Raw genomic sequence first — 27928 nt, 5'->3', positions numbered from 1 at the left:
ACTACCAGGAAAAAAAAAAGCACATCCACTATGTCCATATTTGGTCAGGTTAACTTTGACAATCCTTCCACTAGAACACATTTCTCCAAAACATCCACTGACTCCTCTGGCTGAACTATGAAGGATAATACTGACATCTGCTGGAAAGAATTTAGGATGACTTCGTCTATTAGACATCTCTGTCAACATCTCTACAAGCACTGATATGAATCAGAAAAAAAAAAAAAAAATCAACGGAACTGGTTGTTTGAAACTTTTTTATTTTTGATGAATACAAAAAATACTTTTGTGACCAGATAAATATTATACATACAGCATTAAATCATTAAACTAATGCAGTCTGTTAAAGAAAGCACAACACCTATTCATAACAGAGCTAGTAACTTTTTCTATTTCTGTTAATACTTGGACAACTCAGTTAGACAATATATTTCAGGGTCTCACATTTATTGATAAAAATGTAATTTTTATAGTGGTTAGACAAATGAAACAAGGATTCAGTCCAACGCTGAGGAGGGACTTACTATAATGAATTTGAACAATTTCTCACCTTCAGAAACAAATTGCCACATGGTCATGGAATGCAGTCTAGTGTTATTCTTCCGATATGGTCTCTATAGCCTAAGGTATCCACAGATGCCCTTTTATATCAGCATTATAACATTGTAGGCAGGTAAGCCACCAGTCAAGGCATTGTATTGTATGGCAAAGGACTAGGTGACAGTTCATTAAGACCCCAGTGGAGATTAGACTGGCATAATGTTCTGATCCAGAGAGGAAAAGGCTCAGGCTCCCACCCAGCCTGATCTTCAGCTGCTTGCAGGGCAGACTAAAGTAAGGCACTAGTACAAAATGCAGACCAGACACTGGCATGGACAGACTGAGGAGATGAACTGTTTAACGTTTCCAATGTATTACATTAATATACTAAAGAAAAAAAAAATCATTTATTCACTTTCTTCAATCAGAGTATGAAGCTATTTCCTTCTAGTTAGTTATTGTCCTACATTTAAAATACTGGAAGCTTTAAATAGACTTTTTCAGTGCGTACATTTTGAGAAACGTCAGTGTACAATGTATGCTTGTCTCATTCAATACCTTTGCACACACCCAATCTTCCAACTAATAAAAGCACAGTCTCTCATTATCATCTGGTTAAAATATTCAGTGTAATGTATTGCTAAAAACTGTTCTAAAATGAAATACCTTTACCATGACAGGGTAGTGACTGGTGGAAAATAATTGCATGTCAGAGAGTGTGTACAGTACAGCGGACACCCAAACTGAATATGGCCAAAGTTTATGGGAAAGGAATTAAAACATGAAGACAAGAGAAAACAAACCTGACAAATAATGTAAACATATATTCCTTACACATCTTTGTGTATGTGAGAGAAGAACTGGTGGGGTTGTATGAAAAAACATGACCTAACAAAGAGCATGATTTATTTGGTCACATACAGTCCAAGATTTTCTGAATGATGCAGATTCCACCTGTCTGCTTTTGAAGAACTACTTGTTTCTTAGAAAAACCAGTCAAGAATATATCTTTATAACTAATATTGGCCAGTGGTCTGTTATTTATTTTTTTTTTTCCGTTTGATTACTCCAATATGAACCCCTCATTGTTTGGCATCAAGCTGAACAACACAGTTTAATAAGAATCCTTGATTTCAAATGATTTGCTTGTTTGACAGCAAATCCCAAGTTCACATTTTTATTAGTAAAATACAAGTGCCTTTCCACACTATACTACTCTATTGGTTAGTAGCACTGATCGTTGATATGTATAGACATTATGGTGCATGCAAGCCATTGATGAAATGAGGCACCTACCTCCTGCCTTTTTTTTTTATGAACCTTCTGAGATTTTTCCATGAACAGTAGAATACAAGCTATGGACCCTTAGGTTTGTTCTGCCAGTTGCAAAGATACCATCAGTTCATTCCTATTTACTCCAAACCTTCCACAGTTATAGAACATTCAGTGATTATATGTAGAGGATTTCTGCATTTGTAACAGCTTCAATTCATGATTGTAATGGTCAGTAATGCTCACGATGCAGTAACACGCACAAAGCAATGATACGTTTATCATACAATTTTATCATACTGTCTCAACTTGCTTATAGTGATGACTATAACAACTTTCTCCCTACTGAATGTCAATGTCATTCACTGACAACTACATACACACGGGCACACACACATACACGCGCACAAATAGAGAACACAGGCACTTGTTTTACTCATCAAACAGGCCTGTTTCAAGTGCTGTATATTCCTTGGTTATATGAGAGTAAAGCAGCCAATGGTACATCACCCCATGACAAGACGGTCTCATCAATGTGACACACATCCTCCTCGTTCATCCAATCAGCTCTCATCCTCCCTCAGCTCGCTGGGCAGGAACTTGTACTGCTGCTGTCGGATTTGAGCCAGCTTCTTTCGGGCTTCCTCCAGCTCTCGTTCCTTCCTAAGCATTTCCTCCTGAGCCGCAATGATCTGGGGAAAATGGGAACAGCTGACAGAAAATGTGCCTTTCACTCATCCTAATCCCATGTCGCTGTCTTGATACGGAGCTCCAACTGTACAGCTGTATGCTTACTCCAAGTATGGGCGAACAGTGAGAAGATGTGGCTTAGAATTTTTTTATTTTTATTTTTTTTTAGCAATGTATATATTAAAAGTGCTTAAACATTACAAAAAAATCTTTAATTAGAATTTTAGTGTGCTTTACTCTTAACAGCTGTCAATCACTACTTGTTGATCAATCATATTTATACATTTTATGTTTAATCTACAACTAGTTTAAGAAAAGTCAACTCTAAGCCAGCAGGGAACCTACTGTGGCTGTATAAAAAATATTGACTGTAAAAACTGTCCACTTCCCAGAGAGAAAAAAAATGACTAGAGCCCAGCTGGGGAACAACACTAAGGCAGGAATTTGATGAAATGCAGAGCTTCCTGTAGGTCTATAGAGCTCACTCTGCAATTACTGTCACAGTTTTGCAAAGATGAAGGTAAGCAAATATTTGCTGTAACTAAAAGATGCTAAAACTGTTGTAGAGATATGATGTTTTGCAACTGAGCGTATCTGGTAAACCTGAAAACAGCTTTGAAAAGAAGCTGATGAGCTGTTTATCCACAGCAGCTCATCACAATTTCAGAAAATGAAAATGACTGTGGCATTTCAACATCAGTGAGCAAACATTCAGTGAAAAGGGCAAACCAGACAACAAGGGTGATTTCTGTTTTAGGGCTCGCATAAAGATTTTTCAAGATCTTGTCTCACCTGAGCTATGCCTCCAACGAATTTGGTCTTTACTACCACACTGTCATCTTCAGTCTTGTCAAACGCTGCTTTCTGAGCTGCCCTCACCAGGTTGTCTGAAGCTCGCTTCACCGCGTTGCCGGCAGCCTTCAAACAGATCATCTCAAATTTAGCCTGCACACAATTCATGTCTATACAGCTTCCATGGATAAAATAAGAATGTGTCACTGTTACCTGCAGTCTCCTCATGGCTTCAGAATCCTGGTCTGCCTTCACCTTGCAAGCTACTAGCAGCTGAGCTGTGGAAGCTGCGACCTGTTTGGCCGAAGAGATGAGCTTCTCCTCGCTGGCGTGGCCTTGAACTGAGGCATTAGCTGCTTCACACAGGTTGCTGGTGGCTGCCGCTACCATACGAGCCTACAACAAATTCATACACGCTCTCTTGGTTTGGTTTATCTCTTGTTTTAATGTGGGTTAAACATTAAGTTAATACAGTCATTTTTCAAAATAACTTACAGCTGATATAAGACCCTGTGACCACTGGCCATCGTCCACTGCATTGGCTAGATTGGATCCCACCTGAGGGAAAATTTAATACTGTGTTATATTATGGGATACAGCATGTACACCTCCCAATGTGTCTGAGATGATGCATTGACTGACCTTGCCTTGAGCCACCAGTTCTCTCTGAGCTGCTGATGCAGATTTAACAAGAGCACTAGTTGCTGCAGCGATGGACTTTGCTGCTTCTAAGATCTGCTCCTCAAAATCCAGTGTCTCATCTGCCTGCTGGAAGGAAACCACATATCAAATTAGACTTAAATCTATAGGAACAATCATTATTTTATGTCCTAACGTGTAGGTCTATGTATTGTTTTTGCCAGAAAAATTGTGGAGGGCAAACACTAAATTATTTAATGTTTTTTTTGGCTTAAAAGTAACATAATGAACTTATATTCAGTGCATAAAAATGCTTCAATCAGCTTATCCGCTAAGTGCTACGTTTTTAATTGCAGAATGTAACCTCTCTCCCAGCTTCTTAAAACCCTCAATATGAAGATCACAGTACATCAGTTAGCAAATGGCCATCTCTGCCTTGGCTGTCAACAGCATTTGATTGACCACAGACCTCCATAAACACACAAGGCACACGTGGCTGGAGACAGGGCGGGACACTGTAGGAATATGTTTGATATATAGTTGGACTGAATAACAACCTAATATATCAAACATATCAGACAGAGCCCTGCAGAGAAGGCTTCCAGGTCTACAATGGCTCAGAGATGGGGGGGAGGCAGGGGCAGGGAAGCATGCTGGGAGCAGGAGAGCCCTCTCTCCTTACAGGGTGGGAAGGAAGAAGCGGAGCAGAGAGGGAGTAAAAAGAGAAAGAAGGAGAATCCAAGCTGTTTTAAGCAATAAAAATGTATTGATGGAAGCACCTAAACATTTGCACAATTGGATCAATCAATTGGCAATCACAACTGGCCTCTAAAAAAAAAAAAAAACAGTAGTACTGTATGAACTCTTTCTCAGAAGAAAGACTTGGGAAAGACTTTTCTATGGACTACAAAACTTGATTTTAAGACACCTGAACTTCTTAAAATGTTTAATACTTGCACAATAAATTATGTATACTGTTCCTCCAAATAAGCCCCCTATAGGCATCAGTTACTAATTTTATTCTTATTTTTTAATTTGCATCTGCATGCAAATTGCTATTGGTTAGCTTTGCTTTATATTATATATATCTATATTATATCACTAGAGGGAGACACTGGTATCTAAAATTGGAAAAGCCTTTCACTCGCTAATCCCCTTTCATAAATGCAGTCTGTTGCTGTGGATTTATAGTATGAGACAGAGCATTATATGGTCTATATTAAAACTGGGGTAACCTAAATATGGGTCCTACATTTCGTATAGGCAGAAGCTTGAACTGACATACAAGAGGTAAAGAAAAGGGGGGAAGCACTGAAGGCACACAAGGAGGAGCATTAGGATCCAACTATCCAGTCTCCAGAGACAAACAATACAATCATGCAGTACCACACTACAATTGCAACCTTACATAACAACATAAAAAGAAATAACACTTTCCGAAAGAACAATTGCTATTGTCTTCCATTTTGCACCTATTTCCTCTGCGTATATGTTGTAAAACTGTTTTTTTTTTTCTTTTTCTTAGGTAATACTGCAGCACTGGGGCGATGAATAACAGGGTAAAAACGCTTCCCTGAGTTTAGTTTAAAAATGAGGAATATTACAATAAAACAAAGGAAAAAAGTTCAATAAGACTGAGGCCCTCTCTTTTGTAAAGGGTCACAACAGTTCATCCCGCATGTGAAGTCATTCCAACATAAACCTGAAGACCCAGCAGTGCAATTGCATTTCCTAGCAACACAACTCAAAATAAAGTCCATTTCTGAAGAAAGTTTTTTCAAGCATCATCATCTGTTAGTTAACTGAACCACCTATATGAGTCAACATTTTTCTCTCCTTAAATAATATCAAGATGGCAGCTAGGTTAGTAAAAAAACGCCTCTATGTCAAAGTTAGTGTCGCCTTCTCCTACAGTACCTTTGCCCCACATGGTCTCCCTGATGATTAATGACAAAAAGGTTGTGCGTGGGTTTGTGTGGGTGGTAAGTGTTCAGACAGGCACTTATACCTTAGGCTTGGCCCTGGGTTTCAGCTGCTCTAGTTTCTTGGCTGCAGCTTCAATGGACGCTGCTGCTCCAAGGAGTTCAGTTTCAGCAATGACAGTGGGGTCTTCGGGATCCACGCACTCTGAACCTGGAAAGGGATCAACACATGCTGACTATCACATGGTTTTCTAGCACAGATTAACAAACTAAATACCAGTACTATAATTCTGTTGTTAACATTTCATTTTATGTAACAGGAGGTAACATTATACCACAACCAAATGCTGTTTATCATCCAAACAATCCGGACATCCCAGCAATGTTAAATCTCCTACCTTCAACTGACACTCAGCACGCTCCAAAGAATTGTTTGAAGTATGGCAGTATTGCCTCAAAGTTAAATAACATAAACTAAAAGTTAAAAGAAATGCAAATGTGATGGATCATTGTCTTTTTATAGGTTTTTAAGTGTCCATAAAAAGGAGCTGTTTGGGAACAGCTTGGTAAAGCAGATGGAATGATGTTTTTATAGATTATGTTGAGCTCTGGGGAAATCTGTTCTGCAACCCCACCCCTAAGCCGTCCACTCCTCTACCCCCTTATGACTCTATGAAAGTTGATCTGGAGGAACAAAGCACACCATATCACACTTACCTCCATCTGAGGCAGCAAGGAAAGAGCAGGGGGGGAGAGAGGGAGAAAGCACATGGGACATTAGAGAGGTGAAGCGGATAGCCCCGCTGGGTCTAAGGCTATACACTGAAATCTAATTCTCATCCAAACACAATCTATTACTCCTGTCAGATGTGGCAGTGCCGCTGCTAGAGGAAAAACTCTACTATGCTTGTGTTATATCCATCTGACAGAGCTTAATTTGGACCAATCTGCACATCAGTCACTCTACGTTATAATTTCAATATTCTAAAGTGTTTTCATGACCTGTCTTTATTAGGGATGAAGACAGGTTTGGTGGCTTGACTCAGTAACTGTAACATTATTCATGCACAAGAGGATTACGGTTCTTTTGACGAATCTCTAACATCTCCACAATCCTGTCTGCTTTTAAATTTTTATAATTATTATTATCATTATTATTATCATCATTATTACATTTTAGCAAATTGAGTTGGCTTCCCTTATATTCTTCAATTTCAGCATTCCTAGTTTTATAGTGAAATGCCTATGAGGCCTTGATGTCATTTTAAAATTAACAGTGCCAGCACACAAGTGTCTGTAAAATTTACATTTTTTATTAAAATAACATTATATTGTTTCATAGAAATGCTAAACACACACAATTTTCATTTGGTTAAATGGGCCATAAAATCCCCACATTGATCAAAATGGAGTCACAGGTAACTAAAAGTTGTCGAGCCTGACTCTTGTTTGCACGCGTTGTGTGAGAGTGTGTGACGGCGAACATCAGCAGTGTGTGTGGCCTCACCTTTCATGGCCTCAGCTGTCTGGATGAGCTCTGTCACGCACGCCGCCACATGCTTAGAGTGCATGGCCAGCTGCTGCTTCTGCTCCAGCATGGGCTTCTGCAGCACCTGAAGACACAACACACGCACAGGCGCGCACACATGGTAAAAGAAGCACAAGTAAACATAATGACAAGGATGAGTCAGAAACCAAAGATAATAGCTGACAAAAAACATCTATATCTGTTCTGCCGTTTTTCAAACCTATCTACATCATAAAGTATGTGAAAACTCTGAAACAGTAATGACTGACTGAATGGAGCTAATAATAATTGGCTGCCAGGAAGAGTTTGCTCTGTCTTCCAAGAAATCAATTAGTGGTGCCTAGTTATTTTTTTACAATTGGTTCCTTTATTACTTGAGCAACTATTTGGTTGGTAACTGGAAAAGTCTACAATATACTGTTTCTATACTTTCCACCTGACTACAAATTGTAAAAGACGGCACTTTTAGTGTATTTCTTGCCAGAGTTAACATAATAGACCTGTCTTCACACTTCACAACACACAGTGAGTGTTATTATGTAGGATTTTTTAAAGTAGTATGTGCAGATAAATGTGAATGGAACAGATTGCAGACATATGAGCAAATTTCAGGTATTCAGCGATGTTTTCAAAATAAATAATAGTAGTCATTCATGAAATGTTTTGATTATCAGCTGTTTGTGAAATTACAGTAAATGCAGCGTGTGAGAGACTGTAAGTCAGAAAAGATCTATCAAGCATCATAGGGTATAATCTTGTACATAAGACCTGTGAAATCGCACTTAGCAAAAGTAAAGTTAAGGGTACACGTCCATAGCTAGACATGTAGACATGTACACCCATGTACACACACACACACACACACACCCTCACACACACACACACACACACACACACACACACACACACACAAATCCCCTCCATTATTTATTAATTACAGATATGATTGTTTCCTTCCAACCTGCAACACTTGCTCCAGAAGGCTGATATATCCATTGGTGCACTCCAAGCCATACTGCTTAGCCTTGGTTCTTAATTCCTCGTTCACTTCTGGGTGATATGCTGCTTGCTATAAGGATGAGAAAATGATGCTGTATGTTAAACTAACTACAATAAATGGACCCCACTTGAATTTTAAGATTCAACAGAGCACTTAATTTCAAAGTGAAAATCTTGTATGAGGTTTGGAAAGGTCTTCATATCATTTTGCGGACCCTGTTATCGATAACAAAAAATATACTGTAACCAAATAAACTCTTCTTCACTGATTTGTTTGTATTACAGTGGTTTTCAAATCTACTGCCTGCAATGTTCTGTCTTCCTTCTGTTTCTTGTTCCGAGCGCTCTACAGTTGCTGAAGGACATCCTGACTGATGCTTCATTGCATGACTTTGATAAAGCAACTGAGTCCCTGCCAGCGGAGTAGCCATAAAGTAGACTAGACTCTAATGTCCTATCTGCTCTCAGCAGGCTGGGCTCACATGTTCCCTGGCAGCTTGGTGCTGTCTGTGTGAGGCCTGTTCTGGCAAGGTGGCGTGGATTAGCACCTTGCAGGTAGTCAGCATATCGGAGATGGCTTTGCGGCTCAGGTTGGCAGTGGCGATCACATCCTCCTGCTGAGCTGAGTTGCCTGCAGCCACTGCCTTGGCAGTTGCTATGGTGATGCCCTTTGTCATCCGGATGAACTCTTCGGGTGTGGTGGACTTATCTGGGATGTCCTTGGACTGGAACACCTGACATGATGATGATGAACCACAGACACAGGTGTTTGTGTATAGGAATGATGGGAGCCCAGATATGTTAATATGGATTCTCATAGAACACAGAACATTCTCATAGAAGAAAGTGCCTAGTGTGTAGCAGTAGAAGGTGTAAAAACCATATATAATATAATTAGGAGTTAGGTAAACTGTCTTGAGTTTGGTTTTTGCTTCAGCTCTTGGTAAAACCTTTTAGGCTGTGGGTTGTTCAGTAAAGATTAGCAGCAAATTACAAAAAAAAAAAAAAAAAAACCCCCAGAAAAAACGGCTCATGAAATCTTTGTCCTTTCTCACTCTCACTCTGCCTTTGCCTGCTACCCAGACCTGATAAGAGCTGTGAGAAACCTGCAGGGGCTGAGAAGGAAGGAGGACGAAAGGCACTGGACAGATAATAAAAGAAAAAAAAAAAAGAACAAAAAGCTTCACTGTTATGTTCAGAATAATAGACACAGATAGCCCTGTCTGTCTTTGAGCCAGGTTTGCAATAGACCATAAAGAAGTGGCTCAACCTGTCAGGCACTCTTACTGTCAATTCCTGTTTTATGCACTCAATCGCGGCCTCCAGTGCCCTCGTCCCGCGAGTGGCTTCATCCTCCACTGCCTTTACCGTTTTTAGAAGGGACGTTACGTTGGTCACCATGACCTGTCAAATAAAGGAAGTAATGAGTCTCACAATAAAAACAGGAGGTGGAGCTCTTTCTCTTGTGCTGCAAAACATATTAAATTCATTGATTCCATTACAGTGAATAACAGTTACATGTGTTGAAGGTGCTCATCTAATGAAAATTAAAGACATAAGCTGATGAAGAAAGGTAAGACTCAGGGATGCATTTTAAACTTAAAAGAGGCTGATTTATAACAATACAGTTTGATCACTGACAACTAGAATGGGGAGAAAAACAATATGATGTTATAGTGAGATGTTTTATTCTGTCTTTGCTTCATTGAGCAGAGTGTTAGGAATAGGAATTTGAGCAACATGATCACTAAAAGTTTGAGAGAGCCCCATTTGGAGGTCCCCATATGTCAGAAGAGCAGAAACAATCTGTCAACATGACCAAGTCCATGGGTGGTCCTAAATCCATTTCAATGAGAAAACATAAGAAGGCCTGTGCAACAGTCAGACTGGGATGATGCTTTTGAGTAAAATAAGTAAATGAACTGAGGAAGTGTTTTTAAACTAGCAAATTTTTGCCTCTGAGGCCTGGTCATTGATGTTCATGATGTACTTTGTACTGTATGCGCATCTAAATGTACACCTCCTATTGCATAAAAATCCTTCAACCTTCACAGTGTGAATAATCCTAAGCATGACGCAAACACACACACACAGAAAGGCCTGCACAGTCGACATTTATGTACGTCTAGTCTCACATTCAGATATGGCAAAATATGCAAATAAAGTACAAACCTTGATAAGGACTGTCATATCCGTCTTGTAGAATGCTTTATATTATGCTAGCAGATTTGTCAAACTAAATATAGCAGTAATACAAAGAGAGCATTTTTGAAATACATGTCGACATGCTGTATCCTTTCAATGAGCAAGCACTGGCTCAATAATAAATTGGAGACTTGCGTAGCAGAAATCAATATACGGCTAAATCAGATATGTCATTTTTTTATGGTCTGTTTCTTTACCTTGGCAGCACTCTTCAGCTGATACATGGATGGGTCGTCAGCCGCCTTGCCAGCAGCACATTTGGTGGCACTGATGAGTTCAGCCAGAGCCTTGGCCACATCCCGAACCGCATTTATCAAAACCACCTGAGGAGATAGAGCTAGAATCAATGCAGCACAATGGCCAGAGTGTAGGTTTATCAGTCATACCTGGGGAGGGGATTTAACACTGGAGCCCTTATCACTCCCTCCTAGTCATGATACTTCAGACTTAGTGGAAGGCAGACACAGAGGCATACATAGGGGAAGAATGAGGCACAGTGCATCAGAGTGTAACACTAGACGTGCAGACAGACAGAAAACATTCATTATAGATGACTAGGGAATATTATATTGATAAAATCATAATAAAAGGATAAGGATCTATGCTGTTGAATTAAAAAGTAACAACTGAGCTTTGGTAAACAATTAAATCCTTTAAAAACCAAAGAATACAAGTGTGACTACATGTGCCCAAGACATGTGCCATCTCTAGAGTTGTAGTAGAGATGTTTGAGTTTAAATGTGTTTTGGATTTTTATCACCTGTGTTTCGGGGTCCTCAGATCCCATGCTGGTTGCTCCCAGTTTGACCACCTCAGTGAGTTGGGTGATTGTCTTGGCTGAGGACTGGGCTGCCTGGGCCAGTTTCTCCTGGCTAGATGCAGCTCCAGCAACCAGCAGCTTGGTGTCCTCCACCAGCGCTTTGGCTGTCTTCAAGATGCTCTCCCTGAGGAACAGCACACATTGTGTAACAATCTGCTCCACAGTCACACTCAAGTACCAATAATATGAAAGGAAGCTGTTGCTTTTCTGAGCAGAATGTGTGTTTAGTAGGGACAATTTTCAATTTACACTCATTATGTAAAATACATCTCAGCATTCAGCTTTATTGGTAAACTTCACTTCTCCTAAGTGAGTCATCAAAAGAAAAGGGAGCTCTGGTGCTGCAGTGTAAAAAACCTGCACTTTACAACATACAAATATTAAGCTTTATGAACTGTATGACTTTGAAACCTATGAATCTATGGTCCATATTTAACATCATTAAATTTCTGCTCTCTTCTAGTGATTAGAGAGCTCCATTTAACATCATGTCTTAGTCTGCTTGTCTGGTTAGTGGCAAGGTCACTATACCTGTGGTCAGCAAAAGACTCATCGTTCTCGGGGTTCAGTGTTCCAGCTGAAGCGAACATGATGGTGGTGTCCAGGTCAGCAATGATACCAGAAACGGCGCTGGCTGCTGTGATACAGGCCTGGGTGCCTTTATTCCCCGCTTGCAGCGCTGACAGTACCAAGGACACCTGGAATACATGAAGCATATAGCATAGATACTACATGCAGAGAGGTCCAAACATGCTGTTTCAACAAGTGTTAAGGAAGTTATAAATAACCTTAGGTTCTATATGAATTGTAAATGTTTAACAATTAAACTGCGGTTTTTCCCAGTTCACAGGATATTGGTGGAACCTTATAGACAAGATAAATAAGGATGTAAATACTCAGGGTGAAAGATCTGGACCAGCAAAATTTAAACGAGGAAGCTGGGAAATAGAGAAGACAACAGGATTAAACATGTATTAATGAGGTGGGCAATCCCAGCTGAGACTGGGTGAGAGGCGGGCTACATCTGGGACAGATCACCAGTCTATCACAGGGCTGACATATAGAGACAGACAAACACACACAATTTAGAGTCACCAATTAACTTAATCCCTACGGACTTTGGAAGGAAGTCAAAGTACCCGGAGAGAACCCATGCAGACAGTGCAAGACTGTGGACCCTCCCCACAGAAAGGCCCCCAAGAAAAATCAGTAACAGAATTGAGAAATGCATGAAATATATTTTCATAAAAATGATAACGCTAAGTTGATGCTACTTCCAAACGTCAAACTGCAGAGATGGCAAATTGTGTCAGCAAAAATAGACTTAACAAAAAGAAAATAAAAAAAGCATCCTTCTGTAAGAGGAAAAGACGCTGTACCAGTTTCTGTCCACATAGCTTACCTTCTCTGTGACTGTGCGAGCACACTCAATAAGTTCCCTTTTGGAGAAGCTGTCAGTGGGGCTGAGCTGCAGGGCTCCAGCCTTCTGGACCAGGTAGATACAGCCATGGCCAAGCTCTTGCACCCGTGTCTTTATCTGGAAACCAACCTAAAAAACATAACCAGGAATTGACTTACAATACATCTATATTCTCATTTGTGTCACACTATCATATCCTAAACACACAATTATGTCCTAAAGTAGCAATTCTCTTATCCAGCGGGTGGATGAAAAATGATTTTAAGCACCCTTAAGAGAGGCAATGCTAGCACTACACCTTTAATTTCCAGACTGAGATTCACGGGTGGGTGGTACTTCATTATAAGCATCACTATAGGCTTTTAGACTTGTAGAGGCACAATGTCGCTATGGTAACCAACAGGGTTTCCAGCAGCCTGTTATATACAAGATATTGATAAGAGCTGTGTGCTTATTAGTGCAATGTTTCCACACATTGTTGTCCTCAGGACAACACAGAAAAGCTTTAAGAGATGCGTATGTGGGTGCTAAGAGGGATATATTTCTGTCTGATAGGACACTGTCAGGATTAGCCTTGAAGAAAGGATGTCATATTGAAGAACAGCAAACACCTGTTCTGATCAGTGTGTGTGAAAACATCCTAAAGCATTTTTGGTGTAAAAATGCAGACGTAAGCTGATATTTCAGTCTGACATTTCAGGGGCACAACAGTAAAAGAGATATATAGTATGATGTGTTAAATCTTAAATACAGTTTGAGTACGTTATTTTCTCCCACATTGATGGAGGGGAGTCTTCTTACCTCCTCTGGTTCTGCAGTAGCTGCAGCAAGGCGCCCTTGGTGTGCTAGTTGTCCATAGTCCACCGTCACCTGAGAGGCAAGGCCCCCGAGCTCTTCAGGGCAGGTTACTGACTTAGTCATCTGGTGACAGAGAGAAATCACATCATCACCAGTAACAGATTTAATGTTTCTCTGGCCCTACTAACTAATACTGTCACTATAGATTGGAATGTAACAGAAAGCATGATCATCCTATTGTATTGGCGTACTCACCATCTCCTGTGCAGTAATGGCAATGGCCTTGGAGAACTTTACCATGGTGGTCTGGTAGTCCACAAAGGACCCCTCAGGTTCAGGGGGTGTTCCTTCATCCAGCTGTAAAGAGCAAAGATATTCACGTCATTTTACACTTGGTAATTTATATGAGACCTATGATTATTTTGGCACCATTTTTACATACTCTAAAGATTTAAATTGAGAATTTTTAAGATTCAACAGCATTATCACTTAAACTGGCAGATAAGAAACTGCGTTACAGAAATACCAAAGATATACAGTATTTGAAGCAATTTATATAATTTATCAGAGTACCTGGGGAAAGAGGATTGGCAATTTTATCTTACAAGAGCTCAGTAGCTCAGTAAACGTCTTGGCTACCATTATTTTAATATTAAGTATAAAGAATTAAAGGACATCTTGATTTTAGGTGGTTAGGTTACGTTGCTAACAACCTTCCGCACACAATCACTAAAGCAGGCTTGCTTTTTTTCTTTCTTTCGGCTGTCCCTGTGAAAGAAGCTCTGGTCAACATCATCACAGTTCATACTAAGATCTTCACAGTCTCTAAGGACCTGGTACCTCGAGTTTTATCTAAAAATGTGTGCTATAGCGAATCAATTGATCCATTGATTTGGCACAAGTTTTATACCGGATGCCCTTCCTGACGCAAGCCTTTCATTTACTCTTGGGACCAACACTAAGACCACCCTGGTTTGTGCAACCTCAGTGGCTGAGCCTCCCATCCATGTACTAACCAAGTCAGGCCTTGCTTAGCTTCTAAGGTCAGGCACTTGCAGGATGGTATGGCTAGCTCAAGCACTCTTGTTTAAAAGTTAAAATTTATTAATATTCAGAACTGATATATTTCTTTTACCAAAGTATTCAGGCCACTAATTCAGCCCCTTTGGCAGCGCTTCTAGTCTCCTAGGGCAAGTCACTACAAGCCATGCACACCTGGATTTAGGCAGTTTATCCCATTCTTCCTGGCAGAGCTTCCCTCACTTTTTCAGACTGGATAGGAAACATTTGTGAACTGCCATCTTTAGATCTCAACAGATGTTCTGTGGGGTTTGGCAGGGCCACTCAAAGATAGCTAGAGATTTGTCCTGAAGCTACTCCAGTGTTATCTTAACTCTGTGCCTGAGGTCATCGTGCTAAAAGGTAAACTGTTGATCCAGTATCAAATCACCGGCAGGTTTTCTGCAAGGAACTCTCTGTATTTGGCTGCATTCATTCTTCCTTTAAATCTGACCAATGTCCATGTCCCTGTTGCTGAAAATCACCCACATATATGACGCTGGCACTTCCATACTTCACTGTAGGATGCCAGGTGATGAGCAGAGCCTTCTTCCACTTCACAATTACAGAGGCCGCTATGCTCGTGCTAAGACTCAAAACTGTTTTTTATAAACCTGCCCTGTTCTATGTCTCTCTACACACTTTCATTGTGGAAGTCCACAGAAAATGTATTTATCTGCATGACTTGGTTTTTGTTCCAAGATGCAGCGTGATTGTTCAACCAATTCAGTTTGCCACAGGTTGACTCCAGTCACGTTCTGGACACACTCTGGACATTTCAGTTTATTTTAAACATTTACAAAAATTCTAAAAACATATTTTCAGTTAGTCATTATGGGCTTTTGAGTGTAGATTAATAAATGGGAAATTTTATCCATTTGAGCTGAACAGTAGAATAAAGTGTGCAAACACTGAAGGTGTCCGAGGCTTTTCTTAAGCAAACATTACCTCTTAGCAATTAAGAAGCCATTAGTGAAAAGATATATTCATACATTCTCATAAAACAGTTCCACTTTATATATGCTAATGGAGCTTTAACAATGGTTATCATTCCATATTTAAGCTGAGGGTGAAATAAAAAAGAACATAAAGAACACAAACATAAATTATGTTTTAAATTTATGTTTTAAATCCACAGACTACACACTTGTACTCACCCTCCCCATGGACTCAGCGATGGACTCAACCATCCCCCCGACCATGCCCCCTTCACTGGCTGCCTCATTTAAAGTCACCATAATGTCGTCGACAGCCTCTTTCATCAGCTGGGCTGCTTCAGAAATGGCATCGTGGGTGTGGGAGGCCTGGGGACATAGTCAGCTGATTAACGTTTTTGTGACACTGTCTTGGTCTGTCCAGAAGGAAATCTATCAACCTATCAGAGTGTCCCTACAGCTGTACAGTGAATGGGTTTGAAAAAAAGATGACTAAAATCTTAAAATCAATTCTAACACTAACAGAGAGTCATAAAACCTAGAACAAACTCCTCTGGCTTTGCTCTGTATTAGCAAATGACTTTTAGCAGAAAGAGGAAGAAGGGAATCTCTACAGTAAAGAATGGATTCACTTAAAGAAAAACTACTCTGAAAAAAAGCTTAGTCTAGCTTACTGTAACACATCATCCTTGAAATAGTTGACATAGTAGGCTAAACATGATATGAATGTATTGAACAACTTAGTACTTTTGGATTTCCCCCGCCTTCCTTGGCTGCATAGAGCATCTGCAGGGCAGACTCAGACAGGGTCTTAGTCTGGTCCAGGATGGTCATCTGCTGCTGGTGGTCTTGGAGCTTCGAGGCCAGCCCCACGGATGCCACAATGAGTGGATCGAAGTAACTAGCCAGCTGGGTCACCTGGGAGAATGAGTTTAAGAGAGCTGTCTGAGGAAGGATTGGATCACGAGATAGAAAATATATTGAATGGGGTTTTCTTTCTAAATCCAGATGGGATAAAGGATATATGATCAAACCAGTACCTTGTGTCCTAGCTGGGCAGCTTCGCCTCGGGCTGCAGTGGAGACAGGATCAATCAGATGCCCAATCTCCTGCACAGAGGATGTCAGCTGCTCCTGGAGTGCCTGGTGAGTTACAATGGCAGAGAATTATGGTAAAAGTCACAGAAGAAAGACTACAGATCCCATTAAGTTTTTTTTTTTTTCTCAAACAAGATAGAGCTAATGGGGTACTTGAACTCACTTCCATAGAGATATCGTCTCTGCAGGGCAGGGTCTGCCCAACAGCAGCTAGGGAAGCTTGCTCAATGTCCCGGATACACTTATTGATATTATCAATGGAGTAATCACACTCCCTCTGTCCTGGTGCCTTGTCCCTGTCACCAGAAATATTGAAAAATGAAAATACTTTTCGGTATGTGTGTTTGTGCAAATAAATATAGTCTATTTAAATACAAATATACATCAGGCAAAAATAAAACAAACATTTCAAGAAAAGAATGAAATTTGACTACATTTTGTGAAAACCTTTTTTATTGTTTTTTTAATGAGAGTTACATGAGAAACTTGATATGACTCTCATGTCTGTGTGCAAAATATGAAGTTATAGAGCAACCAGTTTGCTTAGCTTAACATAAAGACTGAAAGACAATATAACAGCTAACCTGGCTGATCTATCAGCAGCTCCAGAGCAGAAAAACACTCTTAATATCTAGTTGGTTTACTCTATATAAAAAAAAAAAAAAATCCTCAAATGCGTTACTGCAAAGATGAAAACTAATGCAATGTATTCTAAGCCTTAGCTGCTGTGAAAAATGTGTTTGCATCTGACTGAATGATGATGATGAAAACAGAAGTGAATGGGGCGCTACCAAGTCTCATTATCTCATTTCTGTCTGTAGTGGGTGCAAAAGTATTATACCGCAGCAGAAATCTATGGCGCTTACTGAACTAATGTGGCACTGTATAAAGATTTCCCAGAAAAAGCCCCCTGGTTTCAGAAACAATTTCTCCTCCAACTGTGAGAAAACCTTTATAATAATCCTGCAGAGACAGGTGTGGTCATTGGAGGGATTAACACAAACCTAATGGAGGTGATGAGACTCTTGATAGAGTCAGAAACTGTCCTGGAGTGGCCAGCTAGTATTGACCAGGTAGGAGGATCTTTAGGGTTGAGGACCAGCGAGCGGGCCGTTTCTAAAAGGTAAGTGGAGCTATCGAGCATGGCGCGGGCGGAACGCACAATAGGCTCCTGTGCTGCTGAGCCCTGTGGAAATAAAAATATATGGCAGGTGAAACAACAGGTAACAGCTGAACAGTGAACAACTAGTCACATTGGTATGAGTCCTTAATATCCCTTGACTACCTTGGAGAGATGAAAGGTGCAGTCAAAGCAAGGGATAAGATTAGAAGGGCAGATTTACACAGATGCAGGAAGAAACACCTTCAGTCTTTATGATCCGAGCCAAAGCCTCCCTCGACAATTAGATTAACAAGCTGACGATTAGAGCAGCTGTGCTGAGAGAGTGCCGTTAAACACTGCCCTCCAACAGATTACAGCTATAAAGCTTTTAGAAGACTGTGCAAGAACTATTCCGCTCAGATTGAAAAATAAAAATCCATCTTTCTCCTTGAGTCTTTCCTTGACAAGGAAAGGGAAAATTGAACCTCAATCCAATTCCTCCCATGTTCGCAGTACAAACCTTTCTGTGTTGTCTCATATCAGAGTGCCTATTTCAAGAGGATTGAGTGCGCAAGTGACAAACATATTCATTAAATCTCTCTGAAGAGTAGTTTCAAGATCCTCTGTAGGATGAGTGGAATAATTTAACAAATTGGATGTTTTTGAGAATAGAGGACTTCATAAACCAACACTATTCATTTTTGGTTGGTTAAGTCAGTAGCAAAGAAAAACATGAAAATCAATTTTCTAAACAGGGAATTAGAAGCAGATGAATACCTCAATGCTGATTTGAGCTGGGATGCTTGCAAACTCTGGGTTGTTGGCAAAGGTAGACAGGTTTTCCACAGCCTCAAGAAGTGGGGTTGTAGCAACGCGGCACTTGTTTCTGTTCTCCTCAGAAAAATCCCCATCTAGGGCCTGAAAAAAGACAGTACCATATGAATATTGATCCATTTTGGCTGTATGTTTGTAAGTGACTAAATGATACACACATCCACAGCTTCTCACTTGATGAAAAATTCCGTAACAAATTTACACTCAACGTTTTGATCAGTTGGGGAGTTGACCTTGATGGTTTTGACGAGGTTGGCTGTGGTGTTGGCCACCTCTTTAGCTGATTGCACAAACTGTCTCCTAGCCACAGGGTTTGAGGTTTTAGATGAAGCTAGGCGACACGCGTTACAGAGCGCTGAGGTGTGCTTGGCTACAATTGTTGCTGCAGACAAGACCTGACAAAGAAACAAGCATCATCAAACAAGAAGCAGACCTGTACAAAATGAGGCATTGTGATGAGGTGGGGAGTGTAAATAATTAACATTCAGGTTGATTTTAGGGATTTCAAACTTAATGTGCCATTTAATCCAAGTTACAAAATATCTACCATAGCAACATTATTGTCCTAGTCTCCATATGTTGTCAAGAATTGTTCTTTGATATCTTGTAGCCTGTGATAAATGTTCTTACCTGTGAAGGACTACTGGCTGGGTCCACTAAGTTCTGACAAGCCATCTGTATAGCCTGGTGGGCCTTTGCAAACTGCATGGGATCCACCAGGCCCTCATGGCCTGACTGACTATTGGGATCAGACACACCTACAAGATACGAGGCCTGCAGGCCGGAAAAAAACAACACACACACGCACGCAGAGTTGTACTTATCTATCAGTTCGCCACTAGACAGGACTTTTATTGTCCTCTAAGATCACATTTGTTGTAATGGACAAGCAACAACCCCCACTTCTCTGACATACAGCCCTAAATACATGAATGTAGGAACAGGCACTGTGTACATGACACATAATAAGGCGTCTTTCTAAGAGAAGATAAGCAGAGGGAACAAAAGATCTGTCAAAATGTGCCCTTTTCAAGACAAGGCAACTGAATCTTGCTTGTTATTTTACTGCTTTAGCAGTGAAAGTCTGTAATACTGCCAAAGAACTCTGGCTCACCCTGCCAGTGTCCTGGCCATTTACAAACAGTCTGAACCTTGTCAAGATGTTTGAAATTTCTTGTCTTTTATTTATGTATTGTTTTACATTTTTTAAAATTTGTTTTCTTTTTAAAAAGAAAGCACAGAAATCTTAGAATGGACTGGGCAAAGAGAAAAGCATATTGATCTCACCTGTCCTGCAGCCTCCGTCAGCCCACACAGAGCTTTGGATGCCACACCCACGCTCTCCCCAAAGGCTACCACATCACCAGTCTTACAGTGTTGAGAAATGCCTGCCATTGACTCTCCTAAAACCTGACACATACAGAAATGCAGAAAATATGTAAAAATCAAATCTTTAGCTGCCCACTGTGTAAATGATCTCTGACAGTTAAAGTTTGGAATACATGCAATTATTTTGAAAGCATGTACCTTTGAGTTCTCCATGACGCTCTCAATGCAGTCAAAGTAGGAGAGTTCATTGACAGGCTCGCTGGGATTATCAAGGAGCCCTCTGACAGCCTATATACAAAAATATATGATAAGTTACACTACAATGGACATATTTAAAATTTCTGCTATGATACTCTTACACCTTCACCAGCTATTTAATTAAGATTTAAAATGTATAAATGTGAATCAAGCTGATTGGAAGATGCTGCATTGATAAATCATGATTATCAAGGCTTTTTAATGCACAGCACTGTCATTTTCAGTTACTTCAGTATAAGTGCATGCGGGTATGCAAAATGTTCTTTTTCGTCCCCTGTTGTTAATGCAGTTATTATTTGTATTGTTACAGATATTTCTGAAGTTCTGGATTTAATGCCTATCTTCTCTAAATGTTTCCATGTGGGTAATCACATGCAAAACAGATGTAAGATGCTTAGATTCCCTGATGAAAACATGGTACAGGCCATTGAAAACAGAAATGAAGAGAATGCCTGTGCATGTGGTACAGTGTATATGAGCATGGCTACCTCCAGTTCCCTCAAGGCATTGTCACACTCCTTTTGTCCTGCTGCCTGCTGCGTACAGAGCGTGATCAGCTGGTTAATACTCTCTGTCACTGCCCTGAAACACACAGGAGGTCACACAGGCTTTTTAGCTGTCACACATATCCACACACGGCCCACCTTCACTCATGCTCGCTTGCACAAGTTTTTCAGCTCCCCTGTTCAAGCATAGCACTGCTGGTCACTCACTGCAATAGGCTATAACATATCACACAGGAGTGCTGAGATTGTCTTGAGTTTTTGTTCAGGCTTGCTGAGCACAGACAGGCTCTAGCCAAGGCTTCCATCTTCCTAATTAGACAGAGAGAAGTCAGTCAGGCCCAAAGCCCTGTGGAGCAGCTGCTTGGCTTCTCTCCACTAGGGGGAGGATACATACTCCCTCCAGCAGACACACACAGCTTAGGACTGGCGTACAGACGCTGCAGATTTGTAACGTTTAAGTATAAAATCTGGATTTGTAATCACTTGCTTCAGGCTCAAATCTGGACCAGGATTAATATTTAGGACAGAGTGATTCAGTTTACTAGCAAATGCTATATAACACTTGTTAGAAACAAATGAAGAAATGATCAGATACATAACAGGTGCTATTTGCATCTTATCACACCTTGCTGCCACAGCTAGAAGATTCTTAGCGTTGGCTGCACCTGGATCCACAGACAGAGACTTGGCAGCCAGCAGCAGCTTACTGGATGCCATGGAGATGTTCTTCAGGTTACCAATGACTTGGATCTGGTCATCTTTGCTCTGCACAGGCAGGGAAAAAGAAAAATAAAGGGAATTTTTTAAAAAGATTATGAGCTGCATAAAATACAGACAAATATTGTATCAGCTACCTCTGTCAGAGGATAAAGTATTGTAAAGAAGGTATTTAATGTGTCCCTTCCACATCTTCTTTCCTCACTTGGCAGGCCTCCTTGAGCCTGATTAAAGCTGGGGTGTCATGGTAAATCAACTCCAATCCCAGACGATCTTTCCAAATTAATGAGCAAAATAGCCAGAACAAGAACATCACAAGATCTCATTACATCTGACTGTGTTAGCACTCTTGGGGACAATCATGTGCCTAAGTGAATTAGATGAAGAGTCTAATTAATAAATGACTTAAATAGCGTAGGTGCTCAAGTGAGGAAAAATATGAGATTGAACATTTTTTTTAAGGCTTTCAGGGTCCATCAAAGGTTGGAACACTATTCTCTATGTTTAAAATACTGGAGGCAGTGGATTATTATTAACCTGTTTCGGTGGAGCATGGATGTGCTGTATGGTCATGCAAACCTACTTGGGTGTGTCCTGCCATCTCAATGCCAGCATCCAAGAACTCATCAAAGTCTTGGCTGAACTTCCCTGAGGCTGCAGCCAGCTGGCTGCTAGTTCCACGAGAGGAGTGGACGACCTCGCCTGCGGAGTGGTTGAGCTCAGCTGCTGTGTGGTTCAGATCAGTTTGGGCCTCCTGGAATGTCTTACTGCAGGGAGGGAGCTTCAAAGACAAGGCACACATCAATTGGGCTACACTGTTTTATGTCAATGCGCATGCAGAAAATGTCAAGAAATCCCCAAGTAAAAGCTTGAGCAGGACTCACAATGTCGACCAGCAGCTTCTTGCTGGCCTCTCCAATGCTTCTGAGGGCCATGTCAACATCCTTTTGGCCCGGCAGGCAATTTACACAATTATTCAGGGAGTGTGACACTGCTTTGGCCACCTGAAACAAAGCACAGTGTTCTGTCAATGGACTGCCATTAGTCATTCTAACAATGAGCTACACAATAAGTCCCTGAGCAAAGCTATAAGGGAAAAAACATCTCAAATGCAAATTGTGCTCACAGCACTGCACAGTAATCCGTGTCACTAATTTATGCTGCTGTCACAGATATATGCCAAACAATATGTTTATCCCCTGAAGGGCTTCAGGAGAATGAGCAGTTTTACTCTGGAACTCCTGAGAGAGGAAAACCAAGCAAAAGATGGAGCAAAGAGAAAATAGCAACGCTTAGAGGGAATGATTGTTATGGAAAACTAGAAATGTTCACAAATCAGTAGGGGAGAGAGAGAAGGGCTTGGGAGGAAAAATGTGATCACTACATGAATATAATTGCATATAATTGCATCGGAGGTATATATTACTGGGCTCTATGCTACCTGTGCCAGTCTCTGCTGACTCTCAGCATCTCCTGGATGAACAAGGGCCTGATGGGCTTCATGGATCAGCATGGCCGAGCCCTCCATAACACACTGGGCTGAGTCCAGCATTGCTGCTGAAGCTTGTGGCTCCTTGGTGCTGGCTGCTACACCTCTGGCTGCCTGGGCCAGTGTCCTTAAAGCCTGTGCTGTTTCCCGGGCAGCTACACCTTTAAATATCCAGTCACACATTGACAAAACAATTAATAAATTCAATGTTGAGAAAAAAATCATGCAGCAAACCAAAATATACAAATATAACAATCATAGGAGTAAATACAAGGAAGTGGAGCTACTCTAACTGTGACGCGTTTGCTATTGATATTACACAAGTCTAATATTCTGAAGCTATAGACTATATTTCTCCTGTGCATGTGGGGCCATATTTATTATTCCTGCAGAAATTGAAATTGAGCTTTCACTAAACACATCAATTTCAGTCTCATTAGTTTTGGTTTGTAGCAGTCACTTTAAGCAAAACAAAACAAAACAAAGAATGTGCATTTTCTGTCTTTATTATAACTGTTGTAGCCATTGCACACACAACGGCAGGGGCTAGCTGTGCCATACTGAGAAACAAACTGTGGTGCTCAAATTCCGGTGTTGTTTAAATAAATTAGTTAATATAATGAATTTGGTCCCACATGGGAGGTGTCCCTAACATAATATACACAGAGCTGAGAAGAAAATTAACCATCCAAGTGGAGCTATTTGCTGATGGAATGTTAAATCTAGTAAAAATAAGATTAATGCATGGCAAGCATGCACCCTGGGCCATGTCATGAAGTGCTGCTTGGAAGGATTCATTGTTGGAAATGCTAGTCTCTATCTGTCTTCATCTCTCCTCCCATGAGATCTTCAATTGAGCCAGAACTGACAACAAAACTACCAAGTCATGCTGGATTCAGAGGGCTCAATTTAAAGTAATAATATAGCATAAATAAAGGTTGCACAATTATGTCTGCTTGCTTTATCCTCACCCCCACATTGGCTTAAAGGAATTACTTTTTAAATTAAAAAAATTAAGCAATCTATTGGCTATGTAGCCAATTTAGACTAACTAATTTAACTATATAGCTTTATTATGCACTCTTTGTAAAATAAACTTCTCTTACCTGTATAATGTTCATTGCCTTGCGCAGCACATGTCAAAAGTTGGGCCATAGAAGAGCCCACAGCCTTAGATGTACTTCCTAAATCCTGAGCACACTTCTCCAGCTGTGTGGGAAACAGAACAAACAAAATAAACCATTTGATTCATAGTTGCTCATCATGTTAATATTTCTCCAGTTGGACATCCACAGTACAACATTTCAGTTGAACTTTACAGTAAATGGTTGTATGTACTGACTGTTTCCCCAGGAAGAGGTTTGAGCTGGCCATCAATGACGGACATCTTGGCATCCTGAAGCTCATTCTTGAGTGTCTGTACTGTTTTAAGAGCTGAGTCGATCTCCAGAGGACCACATGCTTCGTGAACCTTCAGACACAGACAGACACACGCACACACACACACACACGCACACACACACACACACACACACACACACGTTATTCACATGCATGCATCATTCATCCATTAAGCAGAGCAGACAGGATGCAATCCTATGCACTGTGTCTGGAATCTCTATACGAGATCAAAGAATTTGGCTTACCTAGGTGGAACTTATATCAAACATTTTACACGAGATAGTAACAAATTTCTTGCATCAGTGAAATGAATCCAGCTATTGCTAAAGGTGCTGTATACAGATACCTTTTGGGTGGCAGTCCTGAGCTCTGCCAGGCAGGTGGCCAGGTTTTTGGCACACTGGCCAAGTTGCATAGCAGCAGCCTGGTCCGCCACTGTTGGAACTGCTGACTTTGCAGACGTCACCATCTTACTTCCAGGCTGACAGGTGATGACAGAAAAAGCAGTTTTTGTGTGTTTTCTGATGATTGGATTCTGATTGTGATGATTGCTGATTGTGTCAGGACTAACCTGTAAGAAGTTCTGGCTTGCCATGATAAGAACAAGCTGGGCCCCCAGCTCTTCAGGCTGGGCCTGGCTGCTCCTCATGCCCTGCACCAATTGAGGAATGCTATCTGCAACTGCCTGCATTTAAAAATACCTGTGATGTTTAGTGTGCTTCATATGGTCAAGAAAGAATAGTCAGAAGCATCAAAGCATATTTACAGAATTATGTGAAATAAGTAAAAAGAGTGCATGATGATACCTTGCAGCTATGCACAAGCTGTTGGTGTGACACAGTGTTTTTGTTGGAAGCAGCAGCATTTTGGGCAGCTGCAATGGTCTGTGTAGCGGCAGCCGCTGCTTGCTTTGCAGCTATCTGTTCAGAAGACACCAATGGAAATAGTAAGAGACTCAAAATAAAAGCAACATTCACTTTTGCTTCATGTAGTAGTATGCTGTCAGATTCTGTGCTCAGCCAGACTTGTTCCAGTCAAATGAAGAGGTGTCACAAACCAATTTGTTTTGTTAGAAGAGGAAATGGGTGGGATTACACTTCTCAATCTTCCTTTCATGAGATGATCAGTATTTCTTTCCTCTTGGTATGTTTCCAAAACTAAAGCACTAAAAATATACTGTTTAGATCGCATGAATCCATAACTATAAGACTAGCGTAGAAGTGATGACAAGACTGAAAACAGAAGGAAATACATTTCTTTTTCAGTGGATAATGAGACAAGGAAGAAGAGTACATGATATCATTATACTGAGGGGAAAAAAATGAGCTGTATGTAGAATTTAGATGATAGGCAGAGGTAGCATTTTCTGCCAGTAGTGTAACCCTAGTGGGCTCTTGGTACTTTTTAATGCCCTGTACAAAATATCATTACTTCTGAATAAATCTTGTGCTCATCTGTAAATAAATGGCTGACAATGTGTCTTCCAAGGTTTACATGTACCAATGGTAATTGACACATGCACACATGCAGATTCATGGCACTTTGGACTACAGTGACTCACATGGTTCCTTCATGCAGGCGATCATTAACACCATTATTGTGACATCTGATGCAAAAAGGAGGACTGAGATATATGTCTGATAGCAGGCTGATCCCAGCACTGGGTAATGCATAGTTTATGTGGCTGGGAAATTGAACATCAGGCGCTCTGGAGCAGAGAGGAGCTAGTCATTAGGGGCAAACTGATACCAAGGGCTAAACACAGATCTTTACACTCAGATAGTCCTTTCACTGCACTAATGGGATTTATAGCTCACTGCTATGGGAAAGAGAAATAATACAGACAAACATAGTGAATATTTGTACAAATCACTACTGAAGCATTTCATAAATTGCATTGTCTCATGTATTGCCTTTTGTCATTATGTCTAAACTGTTTATTTCTGCTACATTTCTACTATATATACACTATAGGGATGACAGAATGTGGTAGAGAGATGTGACATCTTTGCTGGGTAGGAGATGCAAGGAGAAGGGTTATGTTTTGATCAAGGTCAAACAACAAAATGAGAACATGTTGACTACTGTGACTCACTTCCAGCCTGTTGACCAGTTTCTTCTTTATCGCATTCTGAGCGGCGGCATTTGTGGCAACACGCAGCCCCTCAGCTGCCTCTCTGAGCCTCTGTTGCTGGTCCTCATTCTCTGGGTAGGCAGCTGCCCCCTGAGAGCATATAAACGCAAACACACATTCACACACACACATGCACAGTCAGTAAATAATGTAAAGTATATAACAACAATTATAAGACCACAGCAATAGAAGTTAAAAAAACTCTGGTTATACACATTGTTCAATAGATGCAAAGAAGAAATTTAGCTCTGGCTGCTTTCTGACAGTTTCCAAGGAAACTGTCAGTGCCTGATTCCCACTTCCTCTTTGATAATGGCAGTGATGTGGTGATTAATGTGTCACACATCAAAAACATGTAACGAGCCATAAGCAGCGTTTCACTTGCTTGGGTATTTCACACTGATAATATCCTGTTCAATAGTGCCAGGGGCTTATTAAGAGCCACTGATGCTGCACCCTTTAATTTCAGATGTGAAATGAGGCTGGTAGCTAGTGCATACACTAATGCCAAAATGTGTATTCTACCAAATGGAAGCAACTCAGTTCATCTTTTAGCACTGCATTCAGCATAACATTAGATATGCAACATAGTAGTGCTAATAGAAAAAAACTAAACAATATGAAACAGCTATCAACCACACTGATTATTTATACTGGGGTTAAACTCTATTGTGTATTAATTTCAAATGAAGCACTAACTAAATTATAGACAAAGCAATTAGATTTGGTTGCTAATTATTAAATTAAATATCATTTCTAGTTACATACTTAAGCAAATAAACATTGATCTATTGCTCTGCATTGTGAGAGTAAGCTTATTGCACTCTGACTATACCTTAGCAGCCTCCACCATACGAGCCGTGGCATCAGCCAGGAGTTTGGCTGCTGCCAGCAGTTTCTTGGAGTTGTCAACATCAACTTCTGCCTCTGCATCAGATCTCATGGCATTGACTAAGTCAGAGGTGGCTTGGGCTAACACCCTAGCCTGTCGCACCATCTCACCTGTTAATCCATACAGACATATAGTAAGTAACTACAGGACAATATTATAAGCCCACAAAATCACTCCATTCTGGATGTGCTGCAAAGCTGACTGTAACAAAGCTGGTGTCTGTCCATTAACATTTGTTTTTCAAGGAGCACTGTCTATTTGTTGTGTAGATTTGTATCCATTGTGACAGGCAGCATTTCTTGACAAAGACATTTCCAAACAGAGTTAAAGCTGCCTCTTCGATGACTCACAGCATTGCCCACAATGGCTTAAAACATCCTAATACCTCCAGATATTAAAGGGATAATTATGACAGGATGTCTGGCAGTTGAAAGCATCATCAAAACATTCAAATTTGATTCATCAGTAGGCAGTTCCTATATCTTGCAGAGTCATATCACTGTTTTCACCTTCATGTACTCTTATTTCAGAATGTTTCTAGTGAGTCAGC

At 40.6% G+C, this 27928-nt stretch overlaps 1 protein-coding gene across 6 annotated transcripts in view; it reads right to left on the bottom strand.

The window, feature by feature from the left end:
* Window positions 1-240: 240 nt before the first annotated feature.
* Window positions 241-27928, bottom strand: part of tln2b (talin 2b) — a 70216-nt gene continuing 42528 nt past the window's right edge. For 2 of the 6 annotated variants that reach the window (XM_026310622.2, XM_026310623.2), the window contains exons 20-58: window positions 27322-27488; window positions 26448-26576; window positions 25159-25272; window positions 24924-25037; window positions 24699-24833; window positions 24294-24422; window positions 24058-24160; window positions 22904-23112; window positions 22347-22466; window positions 22046-22243; window positions 21371-21510; window positions 20728-20821; window positions 20180-20269; window positions 19940-20062; window positions 19283-19426; window positions 18862-19047; window positions 18596-18736; window positions 17721-17902; window positions 16880-17012; window positions 16660-16761; window positions 16367-16537; window positions 15842-15988; window positions 13881-13982; window positions 13629-13748; window positions 12810-12956; window positions 11939-12105; window positions 11348-11531; window positions 10785-10910; window positions 9670-9786; window positions 8931-9116; window positions 8345-8452; window positions 7363-7468; window positions 6573-6578; window positions 5942-6066; window positions 3937-4062; window positions 3790-3852; window positions 3508-3690; window positions 3295-3420; window positions 241-2504 (exon numbers count right to left, since the gene is read on the bottom strand). In XM_026310622.2, the coding sequence (XP_026166407.1) occupies window positions 2376-2504; window positions 3295-3420; window positions 3508-3690; window positions 3790-3852; window positions 3937-4062; window positions 5942-6066; window positions 6573-6578; window positions 7363-7468; window positions 8345-8452; window positions 8931-9116; window positions 9670-9786; window positions 10785-10910; window positions 11348-11531; window positions 11939-12105; window positions 12810-12956; window positions 13629-13748; window positions 13881-13982; window positions 15842-15988; window positions 16367-16537; window positions 16660-16761; window positions 16880-17012; window positions 17721-17902; window positions 18596-18736; window positions 18862-19047; window positions 19283-19426; window positions 19940-20062; window positions 20180-20269; window positions 20728-20821; window positions 21371-21510; window positions 22046-22243; window positions 22347-22466; window positions 22904-23112; window positions 24058-24160; window positions 24294-24422; window positions 24699-24833; window positions 24924-25037; window positions 25159-25272; window positions 26448-26576; window positions 27322-27488 (5192 nt within the window). In that variant the 3' untranslated portion in view covers window positions 241-2375. The remainder of the gene's footprint in view (window positions 2505-3294; window positions 3421-3507; window positions 3691-3789; window positions 3853-3936; window positions 4063-5941; window positions 6067-6572; window positions 6579-7362; window positions 7469-8344; window positions 8453-8930; window positions 9117-9669; window positions 9787-10784; window positions 10911-11347; window positions 11532-11938; window positions 12106-12809; window positions 12957-13628; window positions 13749-13880; window positions 13983-15841; window positions 15989-16366; window positions 16538-16659; window positions 16762-16879; window positions 17013-17720; window positions 17903-18595; window positions 18737-18861; window positions 19048-19282; window positions 19427-19939; window positions 20063-20179; window positions 20270-20727; window positions 20822-21370; window positions 21511-22045; window positions 22244-22346; window positions 22467-22903; window positions 23113-24057; window positions 24161-24293; window positions 24423-24698; window positions 24834-24923; window positions 25038-25158; window positions 25273-26447; window positions 26577-27321; window positions 27489-27928) is intronic. The other 4 variants (XM_026310624.2, XM_026310626.1, XM_026310625.2 and 1 more) reach the window with 4 other exon arrangements.

The sequence above is a fragment of the Mastacembelus armatus genome, chromosome 6, assembly GCF_900324485.2.
Source record: "Mastacembelus armatus chromosome 6, fMasArm1.2, whole genome shotgun sequence".
NCBI lineage: Eukaryota > Metazoa > Chordata > Actinopteri > Synbranchiformes > Mastacembelidae > Mastacembelus > Mastacembelus armatus.
Note: the sequence above shows the minus strand (reverse complement) of the source record. Positions and strands in the feature narration are given on the sequence as shown.